At 39.8% G+C, this 14,891-nt stretch overlaps 1 protein-coding gene across 6 annotated transcripts in view; it reads left to right on the forward strand.

The window, feature by feature from the left end:
• The window catches only part of LOC126100235 (testin), a 107,372-nt gene that overhangs the window by 68,787 nt on the left and 23,694 nt on the right, over positions 1–14,891 (forward strand). For all 6 annotated transcript variants that reach the window (XM_049910815.1, XM_049910814.1, XM_049910812.1 and 3 more), the window contains 2 exons: positions 1,283–1,740; positions 3,972–4,076. In XM_049910815.1, coding sequence (XP_049766772.1) covers positions 1,283–1,740; positions 3,972–4,076 — 563 coding nt within the window. The remainder of the gene's footprint in view (positions 1–1,282; positions 1,741–3,971; positions 4,077–14,891) is intronic.

A 14,891-nucleotide genomic window follows, 5' to 3' on the forward strand; every position in this document is an offset into this window, starting at 1 on the left:
ACTATTCGTAGATGATGCTATTGTCCATAAGAAGATTGCAACACCAGAAGATAGTAGCAAAATGCAGGAAGACCTGCGGAGGGTCAACAATTGGTGCAGGGATGGGCTGTCGACCCTGAATGTAAATAAATTTATGTAAGTAGGCAAAGAGATTAATTACTGCTTGGTTACACTATTAATCGCAAATCACTGGAAAAACAAATGATTGTAAAATACCTTGGAGTTACTACTGAAATGACCTGCTGTGAAATGGCCACATAAAACAATTAATAGGAAAAGCAGATGCCAGACTGAAATTAATTGGGAGTAGCTTAAGGAAATATATTTCATCCATGAAAGAAAGGGCTTAAAAAACTCTCATTTGACTGCCTCATGATTATTGTTCATCAGTCTGGTGCCCTTACCATGTGGGATTAATAGATTTAATAGAGATGATGTGATGAAAAGTGGTGTGTTGCATTATGGGATCATTTAGTCTGCACAAGAACATTATAGGGATGTTCAACAAACTCCAAAATTCTAAGAAATTACATCTCATATAATAGTCGGAACTATATTTTTCACATGCTCACTCGGTATTGAAATATGGGATAGTATTTTGGGGCAACATCAGAGCAAGCCCAAAATATTTCAGAGCACAGAAAAAGGTAATTAGCTTAATGTTAAAAGTAAATGGAAGCGTAAGTAACATGCAGTCAGTATACACATATTAGATTATGTAATTATTATAAAAGGAAAACTGAACTGTAGTGATCCTCGCATTCTTGTAATGAATACAAATAATTTACATGTTCAGTGGACAAATACAGCACTATTCTAAAGAGGTTTACCCCAGCCTAGCAAAAACTGTATGATGCACTACTGAGACACACAAAAATAATAATGAACCAGAATGAACTCAAATCATCAGTAAAATATTATCTGACTGAGCCCTAGTCCTGATCCATGAGGGCGTGTGCAGGAAAAAAACAAAAAAAACACAAAAAAAAACACCCTTTGATGCTTGTTATATGTACTCAGTTATTTCCAGCTGTAAAATAATTGTGTTTTAGTATAAGAAATGTATGCCGCACTAAAAGTATTGGTTCATTGTCTACTGTACACAGTTAAACTGTAGAACAATTAAGTAAATAAGTAGTCTTGGTATCCATCCTGTTTTGTGTGTTTTTTGCAACCTAAGCTTCTTGTTCTTATAAATAAAGTGCAATGACATGCAGAATTTGGATGTAAATGTGGATCTTGATAGCCACTTATCCTCACGAAACTGTTCTACCTTTGACAGGAGTCAACAACTTGTTACCTGGGAAGACAGTTCCAACAAAGCATATTCCAGGTGAATCACATGATGATGCCCATAGGCAACAGAAAGGAAGGTTTGCTGACACTGTTGGTACTGGGCATGATCCTTTTGGAATGCCAGAAGCCCTTGCAGCCAAGAGTTCCATTTATTCTTCATTGGGTCCTCATGGAGAGACTGTCTTTTCTGAAGGTGTTCCTACTGATGCACTGCCTAAGTCAGCTCTAGCAATGCAGCAGCACAGACATGATGCGGAACTTGGAGAGTTGTCAAGTCACATGGCAGAAATGAAAACTGATGATACCCCAGCTGTGCAGCAGCCACAGTTTAATTGCAAGGAGTGCAAAGGTGCAATTCAGGCTGGTGACGTAGCTGTGTTCGCTGACCGAGCAGGACAAGATGTAGCATGGCACCCGTCTTGCTTTGTCTGCACTACTTGCAAGGTAAGAGCTGATTTTCTGATTTTCATGCTCTTGCATAAATGTAATTTATTTGTTTTCAGCAACTTTTTTGTTTTTATGCAACACACCATCCAATTGTCCTTTATTTTAAGTACGAGGTGCATTCAAGTCCTAAGGACTCCGATTTTTTTTCTCCGGACTGGAAAGAGATAGAAACATGTGCATTGTTTTAAAATGAGGCCAGAGGTGGCAGCACCGTACGGCAGATGGAATTTTACCGCCAGCAGCGAGAATGAGAACTGTTTTAAATACTTAAAATGGCAACGTTTTCCTTACTTGAACAACCTGCAATCATTCGTTTTCTGAATTTGCGTGGTGTGAAACCAATTGAAATTCATCGACAGTTAAAGGAGACATGTGGTGATGGAGTTATGGATGTGTCGAAAGTGCGTTCGTGGGTGCGACAGTTTAATGAAGGCAGAATATTGTGTGACAACAAACCGAAACAACCTCGGGCTCGCACAAGCCGGTCTGACAACATGATCGAGAAAGTGGAGAGAATTGTTTTGGGGGATCGCCGAATGACTGTTGAACAGATCGCCTCCAGAGTTGGCATTTCTGTGGGTTCTGTGCACACAATCCTGCATGACGACCTGAAAAGTGTCATCCAGGTAGGTGCCACGAATGCTGGCGGACGACCACACGGCTGCCCGTGTGCCATGTTGCCAAGCAATGTTGACGCGCAACGACAGCATGAATGGGACTTTCTTTTCGTCGTTTGTGACAATGGATGAGACGTGGATGCCATTTTTCAATCCAGAAACAAAGCACCAGTCAGCTCAAAGGGAGCGCACAGATTCACCGCCACCAAAAAATTTCGGGTAACCGCCAGTGCTGAAAAAATGATGGTGTCCATGTTCTGGGACAGCGAGGGCGTAATCCTTACCCATTGCATTCCAAAGGGCACTACGGTAACAGGTGCATCCTATGAAAATGTTTTGAAGAACAAATTCCTTCCTGCACTGCAACAAAAACGTCCGGGAAGGGCTGCGCGTGTGCTGTTTCACCAAGACAACGCACCCGCACATTGAGCTATCGTTACGCAACAGTTTCACCGTGATAACAACTTTGAAGTGATTCCTCATGCTCCCTACTCACCTGACCTGGCTCCTAGTGACTTTTGGCTTTTTCCAACAATGAAAGACACACTCTGTGGCCGCACATTCACCAGCCGTGTTGCTATTGCCTCAGCGATTTTCCAGTGGTCAAAACAGACTCCTAAGGAAGCCTTCGCCGCTGCCATGGAATCATGGCGTCAACATTGTGAAAAATGTGTACGTCTGCAGGGCGATTACGTCGAGAAGTAACACCAGTTTCATTGATTTCGGGTGAGTAGTTAATTAGAAAAAAAATCAGAGCCGTTAGAACTTGAATGCACCTCATATTACAGCTTGAAGGTGATCAGTCACAGCAGAATATAAGCACAATTGGACCATGCGGCCAGTATTTAGTGTGAGGTACAAGGCATGCATTATAAGTAGTGGCTGATTGGCTGAAAAATTTAACTGGCTGCTAGGGTCAGCTTGCATGTGTGCAGTAGACTGCACTGATCCTCTGTTAGGAATAGTTTTTTGTGAGACAGTAAATTAAAATGACTGTGAAAATAAACAGTACTCCCACAAATGAATTACAGTCACTGCAAAAGGTCATGGAATAGTTGTGGAGCCTGGAGTCTTAAACAGCAGTCTGTGCTGTGGTATCGCTCAAATTTACTGAAGCCAAAATTGTGACGGTTGCATTTTGGTATCAAACTAACAGTGACAATGTGTAAAGATGACATTAGTATTATTTTGATTTTCAACAGTGGATGCTTACCTTGTCCACACATTTTGGGACTTAAGGTGGGAACCTTTTGTACATGCCCCAACCTGCTTGCAGCTGTGAGCTTGCACCCACAGTAGACTACCTCTCCTTGCAACTCAGGAAACGATTCACTCTTCAATCTTATGAAAGTGAAATATTGAAAACTTCAGTTCTGGGTTGCAAGGAACCTCAAGTGGAACAATTTCAGATGTGCATTTGAAGTCACTGTAAAAGAAGACAAATTACATGTTTGCACAAATGAATATCAACAGTGCTTGCATGAAAAAGGCTTTAAAAAACCAAATCTTGATAGTTTTCTGTTTTAAATCATCGCATTCATTTAATTAAGATAATTTTTTAAAATTTTGTCACCATCATTTTTAGCATTGAGAAACTACTGTCTGTTTCAGGAGCTTCTGGTGGACCTCATTTACTTCTTCAATAAGGGACAAGTTTACTGTGGCCGTCATTATGCAGAGCTCCTGAAGATTCCTCGATGCTTTGCCTGTGATGAAGTAAGCTCGATCAGCGGTTCTAGTTAAACACCAGTAGACAACTACCACAATATATTATGTTGTCTCATTACTCTGCCTGCCTGCCTGCCTGCCTGCTTATGTTAACCAGTGTATCTCCCCTCCAGCATATTGCTGTGATTTACATAATACTGAGACTCAGTTTGCTCATATTACAGTACTACGAACTGTTTTTTGCATTGCTCTTATTTCCAGTTCTCATTGTACTGGAGAAATATGCACAGTAAACTTGGGGAAACTGGAAGCTGAAATGCTTATACAGTGTTATTCTGAGATCTTTTTTTTGTGACATTAAGCAATATAAACTAACAAGGGAATGGTCAGACTTGTCATGCCGAAACATGTATTGCTTTTTTTTAGCACTATTATTTAGCTGTGCAAAAGGTCCGTATGCAAAATTGTAGCTGCTGACATGAACCGGAAGTCACCTAAAAAAAATCACGAACATGGCTGTGTTTCCTGCTTGGCGCTTGCAGTGGCGGCTGGCCACCCCTGGAAATGGCGAGTCGCGAGCGTTGTGCGCATGGTCGGGAAGTGCGGCTGTCTTATCACGGCGTTCACTAAAGAGGAATATCGCTGCACGGTTTTGGTGGAAAGGGGAAACAAATATTCGTTTCTGTGGCATGCACGTCCTTTTAATTTCTGGTACGTATTTCGAAACATACCGTCCTGAAACTGGTTAGAGTTGTGAAAGATGTTCTGTACATGCTCCGCAAGCCACTTTACGGTGAACATTCAATCTCCCCTCACAGGTGATGGTGAACCCTGTAAATGTTTTGCTGCTTGCCATGGAGATATACAACAAATGAAGCAATCAACAGAAAACACGCGTGAAGAGTATGTATTGTGCGACATGGTTGTTAAACTTCTAGACGAGCATGTAAATGGCACAGACATGTGGCTAGAAACAACTGAAACACTCGATTTTGCAGATTGTGAATCTACAGACGGCGAAGACACTGACGAAAGTTGCACTCATGAAGACTCTTCGAGTGATAGTGCCACGTACCATCATCAATTATCTCCAAAAGTAACACCAGCAACTAGAATTACCTTATCAGACAAAGAAAAAGCGGTGACGTATTGGTTGAACGAAAGTGGTAAGAAACTCCTATGTGTCAGTACTGTTCAAAATAAGTATCGCTTTGTCCGTTCTGAACGTGAATTGTATAGATGGAAAAAGGAAGTCGCTGGACGACGTAAGAGTCGACCGGAAATTGCGACGGAGATAAATGCGCGACTTTTTGTGCTATTTACCAATGCCAGACAACAGTCATTTAGTGTCAGCGATACAACTTTGCGTGATTGGGTGTTAGAGATTGCCAACGCGATAGGTGCTAAAGAATTTACAGCTTCTCAAAGTAGGATTAGTTGCTTCAAAAGATCACATAAAATTGTGGTAAGAAAAATAACAAAATTTGTATCAAGAAACAGGTCGGAAAATGAAATGACACAAATCGAAACGACAGCTTTTCTTATGAATGCAAAAAATAAGATCGCTAGTTTTAGTGAATCGTACGTGTACAATGCAGATCAGTCAGGTTTTCAAAAAGAAATGTGTGCGGAAAGAACACTGTCATTCAAAGGGGAAAAACATATTGAGGCGATTGCGCAGTCCACGACTGCACTCATCCATTCATACACTATAATGCCCATAATTAGTCTGGATGGTTCATTGCTGCCTAAACTATATGTGTGTCTCCAAGAACATTTTGAACCATGTGTCAAAAGAACAATGTTCTATGCAAACAATCTTGTGGTAGACGCATCGAAGTCTGGAAAAATGGGAAATGAAAATGTTACACTTTTCATGTGTCATGCTTTTCTTCTGTTCTGCGGGAACAAATCTCTTCTCCTTCTAGATTCGTGGTCAGGTCATAAAAGGTCTGATTCATTAAAAGCTGTATTTCGAGCCCACCCTGACAAAGAAGTAGAGATACTTCAGATTCCACCCGGCACGACAAACGTAATTCAACCTTCAGACAGAGAAATTTTCCGTCAGCGAAAGGCATTTTACAGAAAATTAACAGAGAAAATTATTGTGTGCAGATCACTGCAATTTCCTGTCTATCACCGTGACAATATTCTCAAGCTGCAATCAGTAGTACATTATCAATTTTCCTTCCCACGGTTTCAGAATTTGATTAAATATGCGTGGCACTCCTCGAAGTATACTGATACTAGGCCTGATTCCTTCCTAACACCAGCCCAGTTTTGTCTACGGACATCTAACAACGTCTGTGATTCACAGGGCTGTCATATGTCGTCTTTGCTTGTATGTTCTTGGTGCACAAAAAACCTATGTTTTGAACATTGTATCAATATTTCGCATTTCTGCGGTAATTACAAGAAATAAAATTTGGACGTGTTCTAAACCATATATTTATTTGTGTCTATTTCATAGCTATTTGGAAAGAATGTTGTAGATAACATATCAGCCATATTTGTCAACAAATGTTTGATTATCATACGATCGCTTTCACTGGGGGAATCAGCTCTCTCACTGCTGTGGCGAGAGAGCGGCGCGCAGCTAACGCCACCTTGTCCCTAGATGGCGTTGATATAACGTAGCAAGAGAGGTCAGGGTTGTACAAGAGGCAGTTATACTCGCGGAAACCATGCGACAATAATGTCTTACTTCATAAAATTGTTTACAGACTTCCAGGTCTTGTCAGCAGCTAAAATTCTGCATACAGACTTCTTGCAATGTTAACTCACAGTGGTAAAAAAAGCAACACAGATTTCGACATGACAAGTCTGACCATTCCCTTGTAAGTTATAAACCTGTAAATTATTGCAAAATGTTAGCTTGAATTGTAAACTGCTCTACATATACATTTATACGTTATATCCTCCTTGGATTAGATAGAAAAAGTTCAGAGTGAATACTGAAAGAGAGAGAACTCCAAAACAAGCAATAGTCAACACACTGTATCAGATGATGTGGTCTGAAGGCCACAAATGGCAGTACACAACTGAGTGCCTGTATTTAATCTCAAAACTGTGCTCATTGTACTTTCAGCTTGCATAGTCTGAAGAGCAGTGAAGAACTGTGCCTACTTGTCATCCACAGTATATGACATATGCTGTGGCATGGATGGGAATACAAATCATTGTTGCGTACAATATGCACTCTGCAAGCCATCTTATGGTGTATGGTAGAAGGTACCTTAAGTGCTACCATCATTTTTCTCCATTTCCGTTCCATTTGTGAATGGGGCATAGAAATGAATACTATCTTTAGCCTCCGTGTAATTTCAAACTTCTCTGATTTTACTGTATTGTCATTTTTTAGATATATGTGGGAGGAACTGTGATTCTTCTTGGAATGTCACTGGTTCCAATGGAGTACCTCAATGATGCTCCGCAAGCCCACTATGACACATACAACTCTTTTTTTTCTTCTCCATAAATCTTCCATAATAAGGATCCCAGACTGATGAGTTATACGCAAGAATCAATCTAGTAAGAGTATCATAAGCTATGTGATTTCCCCTCATAGGTTACAAAAGTAATAGTCTAGCATTTGCCATAGTTCTGTTTGTGTAACCTACTCTCTGCTTCTCGTGATTAAGAGACCACATCGGATTGCTAAATGGTTTATCTGATAAAAAGTATTTGGACCCCTACAGATGATGATGATGATGATGATGATGATGATGATGATGATGATGTTGATGATGATGGCCCATACTCCGAGGAGCATAGGGGATGATGCGGGAGACCCGCACCGCCGACTAGGCAAGGTCCTAATGGAGGTAGTTTGCCATTGCCTTTCTCCAACCATAATGGGGGTGAATGATGATGATGAAGACGACACAACACCCAGTCATCTCGAGGCAAGGAAAATCCCTAACCCCGCCTGGAATCAGAGCCGGGACCCCGTGCGCGGGAAGCGAGAATGCTACCGCAAGACCATGAGCTGCAGACAGACCCCTACTACTTAAGATTAATATAAGGATGTGTCCAACCCTTCACCTCTGTGACAGCTTGAACTGTTGGGGAAACTTTCAGTGAGGTGTCTGATTGTCTGTTGTGGAATAGCATCCCATTCCTCCACAAAAGCCAAAACCAGAGAAGATAGTAATGTTAGATGCTGGAGTCTGTGACGAAATTGGCTTTGTACTTCGTTCCAAAGTTGTTCTGTTGGGTCCAGGTTGGGACCGTGGGCAGGCTAGTCCATTTCTATAATGTTACTGTCCACAAACCATTGCCTCAGAGATGCTACTTTCTGACAGGGCAAATTGTCATACCGGTACAGTCAGTCATCAGCAGCAGACTGTTCCTCTACTGTACACAGTACACTATGCTGTAAAATTTTGTCGTGTCCTTCTGCATTTTGTGTTTTCTTAAGCACAATACTGCAAGAGGACCACATGCTAACCATGAAGGTAAGCGCATACTGTAACAGCACCTTCCCTTTACATCACTGTTCACATGATGACAGGTAAAGTTCTCCAGGCATTCGCAAATCCAAACCCTTACATTGGATTGTCACAGGGTCTAGCATGATTCATCACTCCCAAGTGGCTGGTTTCCAGTTGCCCACAACCCAGTGGCATCACTTTTACACCACCTCAATAGTCACTTAGTGCTGAGTATAGAAATGTGTGGCTTATGAAGAGCTGCTCGACCATTGCACCCCATTAATTTTAAGTTCATGTGCAGAGTCACTAACTGTACTGCCAGTAGCACTTTGCATCTCATGAGTGATTCATTGTGTTGATTGTGTGTGATATTTTACTACCACCCTCCACAATATTCGATAGTCCGTGTCTGTCAGTAAATGAGATTTGTCTAGTCTTGGTTCAACTGTGGTTGTTCCTTCGCATTTCCGCTTCACAAACATATCACCGACAGTCGACTTGGGTAGTTGTAGAAGAGTTGAAATGTGTCTGGTGGATTTGTTGCTCAGGTGACATCCAATGACTAATTGACGTTTGAAGTCACTGAACTCTCCTGGCCAATTCCAGCTGCTGTTGCTTCTCTGCTGACAGTGTAATACTCCCCATCTTCTCTTATTCTGGTTGGTTTTTGTTATTCCTCATTCACATTTTATAGTAGGAAAACAGTAATTGGTCATACCATTGTGTTGTTGGTTACCTCGTTTGTGGGTGAATTACATTAGGATTCTTCCAATGAATTGCATACTCATGTCTACTTTTGCTGCATCTGGTTTTGTGTGATCATCCCACCTTAAGCTGCTCTGGTAGAATTCTCTTTAGAAATTTGCAGTTTGGGCTGTTCCCATCAATTGACTGCCGATGTTACAATGATACAATAATGGGTCTTTATCGTTTTACACATCATAGATTAAATTTGTTTGTGCTGCACCAAACGTTGATCCTCTGCAGGTTTTCTTGCATTTGTCTATGATTATATCGAATTGTGAACAATATTTATTCAATGAAGGTGTCACTCCTCAAATGATAGGAAAAAACTAGCACCTGATGTGATCAAAAAGAGAAAAATGTCCTCAAAGCCTACTTGCAAGATGGATGTGGAATTAAATATATGTACCAAAAGAAGTAAACTTTCCAGTTAATGACATCTACATCTACATCTACATCTACATCTACGTGATACTCCGCAAGCCACCTAATGGTGTGTGGCAGAGGGTACTTTTGGTACCACTATCTGATCCCTCCAACACTGTTTCAATCACGAATAGTGCGTGGGAAGAATGATCGTTGGTAAGCCTCTGTATTGGCTCTAATTTCTTGAATTTTCTCCTTGTGGTCAATACATGAGATATATGTGTGGGGCAGTAGTATGTTGTCCGACTCCTGAAAAGTGCTGTCCCCAAATTTCAGTAGTAAATCTCTCTGTGATGCACAGCGCCTATCTTATAACGCCTGCCAGTGGAGTTTGTTTAGCATCTCCGTAATGCTCTCTCGCCAACTAAACGATCCCATGACATAACACACCATTCTTCGTTGGATCTTCTCTATCTCCTCTATCAGTCCTACCTGATAGGGATCCCAAATAGGTGAAAATTACTCAAGAATCATGTGACCAAGTGCCTTATAAGCCACTTCTTTCATGTATGAGTTACATTTCCTTAAAATTCTTATGATGAATCTGAGTCTGGTGTGTGATTTTCCCACTATCTGTTTTATATGGTCATTCCACTTAAGGTCGTTCTGGATAGTTATGCCAGATATTTTACGGCAGATGCTGTCTCCAGCTGTTTGTCATCAATAGTCTAGCTGTACAGTAGCGGATTTCTTTTCCTATGTATGTGCAATATGTTGCATTTGTTTACGTTCAGGGTCAACTGCCAGAGACTGCACAATTCATCAATTCTCTGCAGGTCATTCTGCAAATTCTCACTATCTTCTGGCATTGCTACTTTGGTGCAGACAACTGCATCATCTGTGAATAGCCTTAAAGAGCATCCAATGATTTCTACTGTTTAATTTATATATAATGTAAATAGCAACGGTCCTATCATACATCCCTGTGGTACTCTGGATATTACCTTTACATCTGTCAATTTAGTTCCGTTATGAGTGACATGTTGAGTTCTATCTGCAAGAAGATCTTGAACCAATTGCAGGTCTGCTCTGATACTCCATAAGCTCACATTTTTTTTCATTAGACAGCAATGCGGGATGGTGTCAAATGCTTTACTGAAATCAAGGAATACGGCATCAACCTGAGTGCTGTTGTCCACTGCGCTGTGGATCTCATGGAGGAACAGAGCGAGCTGCGTTTTACAGGATCTCTGTTTGCAGAATCCATGTTGATTTTTATAGAGGGGTTGTTCATTTTCCAAAAACGTCGTAATTCATGAGCATAAAACATGTTCCATAATTCTACAACAGATTGACGTCAATGATATAGTTCTGTAATTGTGTAGAGCTGCCTTACAGCCTTTCTTAAAAATGGAAATGACCTGCACTTCTTTCTAATCGTTAGGTACCTTTCATTGCTCAAATGATTTATGATAAATTACTGTTAGAAGGGGAGCAAGTTCTTTAGCATAATCTTTATAGGATCTTACTGGTATCTCATGTGGTCCAGAAGTCTTTCCACTATTAAGCAATTGTAGCTGCTTTTCAATTCTGCGATCGGTTATCTACCGTTTCGATGTTCGTACGATGATTGAAAGGAGGGACAGTGTTACGATCTTCCATGGTGAAACAACTTCGGAAGACCGAATTCAGTATTTTGGCTTTCTGTCTGTTATCTTCCATTTTGGTGCCAATGTGGTTCCTGAGAGAATGAATAGATGATTTTGACCCACTTACTGATTTTACATACAACCAAAATCTCTTAGGGTTCTTACTCAGCTCGTTTGACAATGTCTTACTTTTGAAATCCTTGAATGCTTCTCACATTGCTTACCTTATGCTCTTTTTCGCTTTGTTCGGCTTTTGTTTGTCAGCTAGGTTTTTACTTCCCTTGAATCTGAGATGAAGTGATCTTCGTTTACGTAGTGCTTTTCTAACACGACTATTAAACCATGGTGGATCATTCCCATCCCATAAAACCTTACTCGGAACATACTTGTCTAGGACATATTGAATGATGGCTTTGAATTTTTTTCCATTTGTTTTCCACATATTCGTCCTCATCACTGAATATTTGATGCTGACTGCTGAGATATTCTGAACTTTGTATCCTGTCACCCTTGCTGAGGAAATATATCTTCCTACCTTTCTTAACATTCCTTGTAGGACCCATCGTCATAGATGCTGTCACAGCCTTAAAATCACTGACACCTTCCTCTACGTTAACTGATTCGATGAATTCGGGTCTGTTTGTTGCCAGGAGGTCTCAGACGGTACCCTCACGAGTTGGTTCTCTATCTATCTGCTCAAGGTAATTTTTGGACAAGACACCCAGAACAATGGCACATGCTTCCCTGTCTCTGGCACCAGTTTTGATGGCATAACACTCTCAATCTATACCTGGCAAGTTCAACTCACCCCCTATTACAACAGCGTGATCAGGAAAATTACTTATGATATTCTGCAAGTTCTGTCTGAAACACTGAAAACCTACAGATCTGACCCAGGTGGTCTATAAAAGCACCTGATCACCATTTTTGACCTTTCTTTGATACTCAGTTTCATCCAGATTAATTCACATTCGGAATCCATGATAACCTCACTAGATTTTATTGAATTTTTTACTGCAAAAACATGCAGACACCATTGATGACTAACTTATCCTTACAAGAAACATTTCAATCTGAATTTAGGATTTTGTTGTCATTGATGTTTGGTTTCAACCAGCTTTCTGTTCCCAATACTATCTGTGCATTATAATCTTCAGTAAGCAGTAATAATTCTCAGACCTTTCCTTGGATGCAGTTTACTAATTAGATGATTTAGAATCAAGTGTATACAAATCTAGAATGAAGAGATCAACCCCACTGTATGTATTAAGTAAGAGGCTTATAAGAAAATGCTAGTTAACAACATCCAGAATAACTAAGTTTAGTAAAGCTATCCTCGTGCTGCGTTGTCAGTTAGCTTGATAAAAACTGGCAATACAGCTAATGGAACAACACATAAGTACTGTACGCCCTTAGTGTATAAGAAATCTCCAATGGAGCAACAATGTGACACACCACATAGGTTAAAATATGTACAAATCTATGAATGTAAAATCTGTACAAATGTTGGAACACGTGAGGCAATACTGACCTTACGACTTATCTTAGAAGAAAAATTAAGAAAAGGCAAACCTACGTTTGTAGCATTTGTAGACTTAGAGAAAGCTTTTGACAATGTTGACTGGAATACTCTCTTTCAAATTCTAAAGGTGGCAGGGGTAAAATACAGAGAGCGAAAGGCTATTTACAATTTGTACAGAAACCAGATGCCAGTTATAAGAGTCGAGGGGCATGAAAGGGAAGCAGTGGTTGGGAAGGGAGTGAGGACGGGTTGTAGCCTCTCCCCGATGTTATTCAATCTGTATATTGAGCAAGCAGTAAAGGAAACAAAGGAAAAATTTGGAGTAGGTATTAAAATCCAGGGAGAAGAAATAAAAACTTTGAGGTTCGTCGATGACATTGTAATTCTGTCAGAGACAGCAAAGGACTTGGAAGAGCAGTTGAACGGAATGGACAGTGTCTTCAAAGGAGGATTTAAGATGAACATCAATAAAAGCAAAACAAGGATAATGAAATGTAGTCAAATTAAGTCGGGTGATGCTGAGGGAATTAGATTAGGAAATGAGACACTTAAAGTAGTAAAGGAGTTTTGCTATTTGGGGAGCAAAAGAACTGATGATGGTTGAAGTAGAGAGGATATAAAATGTAGACTGGCAATGGCAAGGAAAGCGTTTCTGAAGAAGAGAAATTTGTTGACATCGAGTATAGATTTAAATGTCAGGAAGTCGTTTCTGAAAGTATTTGTATGGAGTGTAGCCATGTATGGAAGTGAAACATGGATGATAAATAGTTTGGACAAGAAGAGAATAGAAGCTTTTGAAATGTGGTGCTACAGAAGAATGTTGTAGATTAGGTGGGTAGATCACGTAACTAATGAGGAGGTATTGAATAGGATTGGGGAGAAGAGAAGTTTGTGGCACAACTTGACCAGAAGAAGGGATCGGTTGGTAAGACATATTCTGAGGCATCAAGGGATCACAAATTTAGCTTTGGAGGGCAGTGTGGAGGGTAAAAATCGTAGAGGAAGACCAAGAGATGAATACACTAAGCAGATTCAGAAGGATGTTGATTGCAGTAGGTACTGGGAGATGAAGGAGCTAGCTTGCACAGGATAGATTAGCATGGAGAGCTGCATCAAACCAGTCTCAGGACTGAAGACCACAACAACAACAACAACCTGAATGTAAACTGAGCGATCTCCCATTGGTTAACTTTTATTCTCCCAGTATTTGAGTAAAGTGACATATACATACTCTTGTACACACAAAGACTGCATATTAAAATTTACAGCAAAGATCTGTTATCATTGCTAGTCAGTGATATTAAGAATGGTCAAGTTCAGAGATAGGTATGTAACTGAAATTTGTAAAATCATATTTTTTATTTTTTAATTTGTTAATTTATTTCCTACGTGGGTCTCTTGTTCTTTATACACTAAAGATTTCTAATATCTGACTGAGTTTTGTTCCAATAAAGCTAATACCTGCTTTGTATCTAAATATGAGAGATAATTTACCTTTTTGTCTTATTTTTAATTGCTCTTTAACTTCGAGCTTTGACTTGAAGTATTATCTTTTGATTTTTATCTTTCTCTTAAGGACCATAAGGATGTACTAATACAAAAAATAACCAGGGTATGACATGTCAGAATTTATTCTTTGTGTTACATTTCAGCAACAATTGCTTTTATTTCTCACTATATCAGGCACACTTTACTGACATTGAGCTCCATTGTTACATGACCTAATTAACTTCTCCCTGAAAAAAAAAATAATAATAATGGTGTCACCATCACTTTCTCCTTGACAATTTAACATTCATGCAAACAGAAGTGGTTGGATATCCCATTCAGCATCCCATCAACTGGCAAATGGCACTGAATGCTGTCCATAAAATTCGATAAAATAAACTTTTCAACTTCAGGGCAAACAAGACTTACTAATGACTCCAGATTTCTGGTAGTAGTAGTAGTAGTAATAATAATAATAATAATAATAATAATAATAATAATAAAAACAAAGACAGAGGACGAGATGGTCAGATGAAGTTAATCGACACCTCATGTTCTGTTATTACCAAGCAACAAACTTAGGAACCAACACAACTGGATACAGATCACAAGTATACACAACATTTATTACCAGATACCCAGAATTAAAATTTTTAACAGA

This window comes from Schistocerca cancellata, chromosome 9 (genome assembly GCF_023864275.1).
Source record: "Schistocerca cancellata isolate TAMUIC-IGC-003103 chromosome 9, iqSchCanc2.1, whole genome shotgun sequence".
NCBI lineage: Eukaryota > Metazoa > Arthropoda > Insecta > Orthoptera > Acrididae > Schistocerca > Schistocerca cancellata.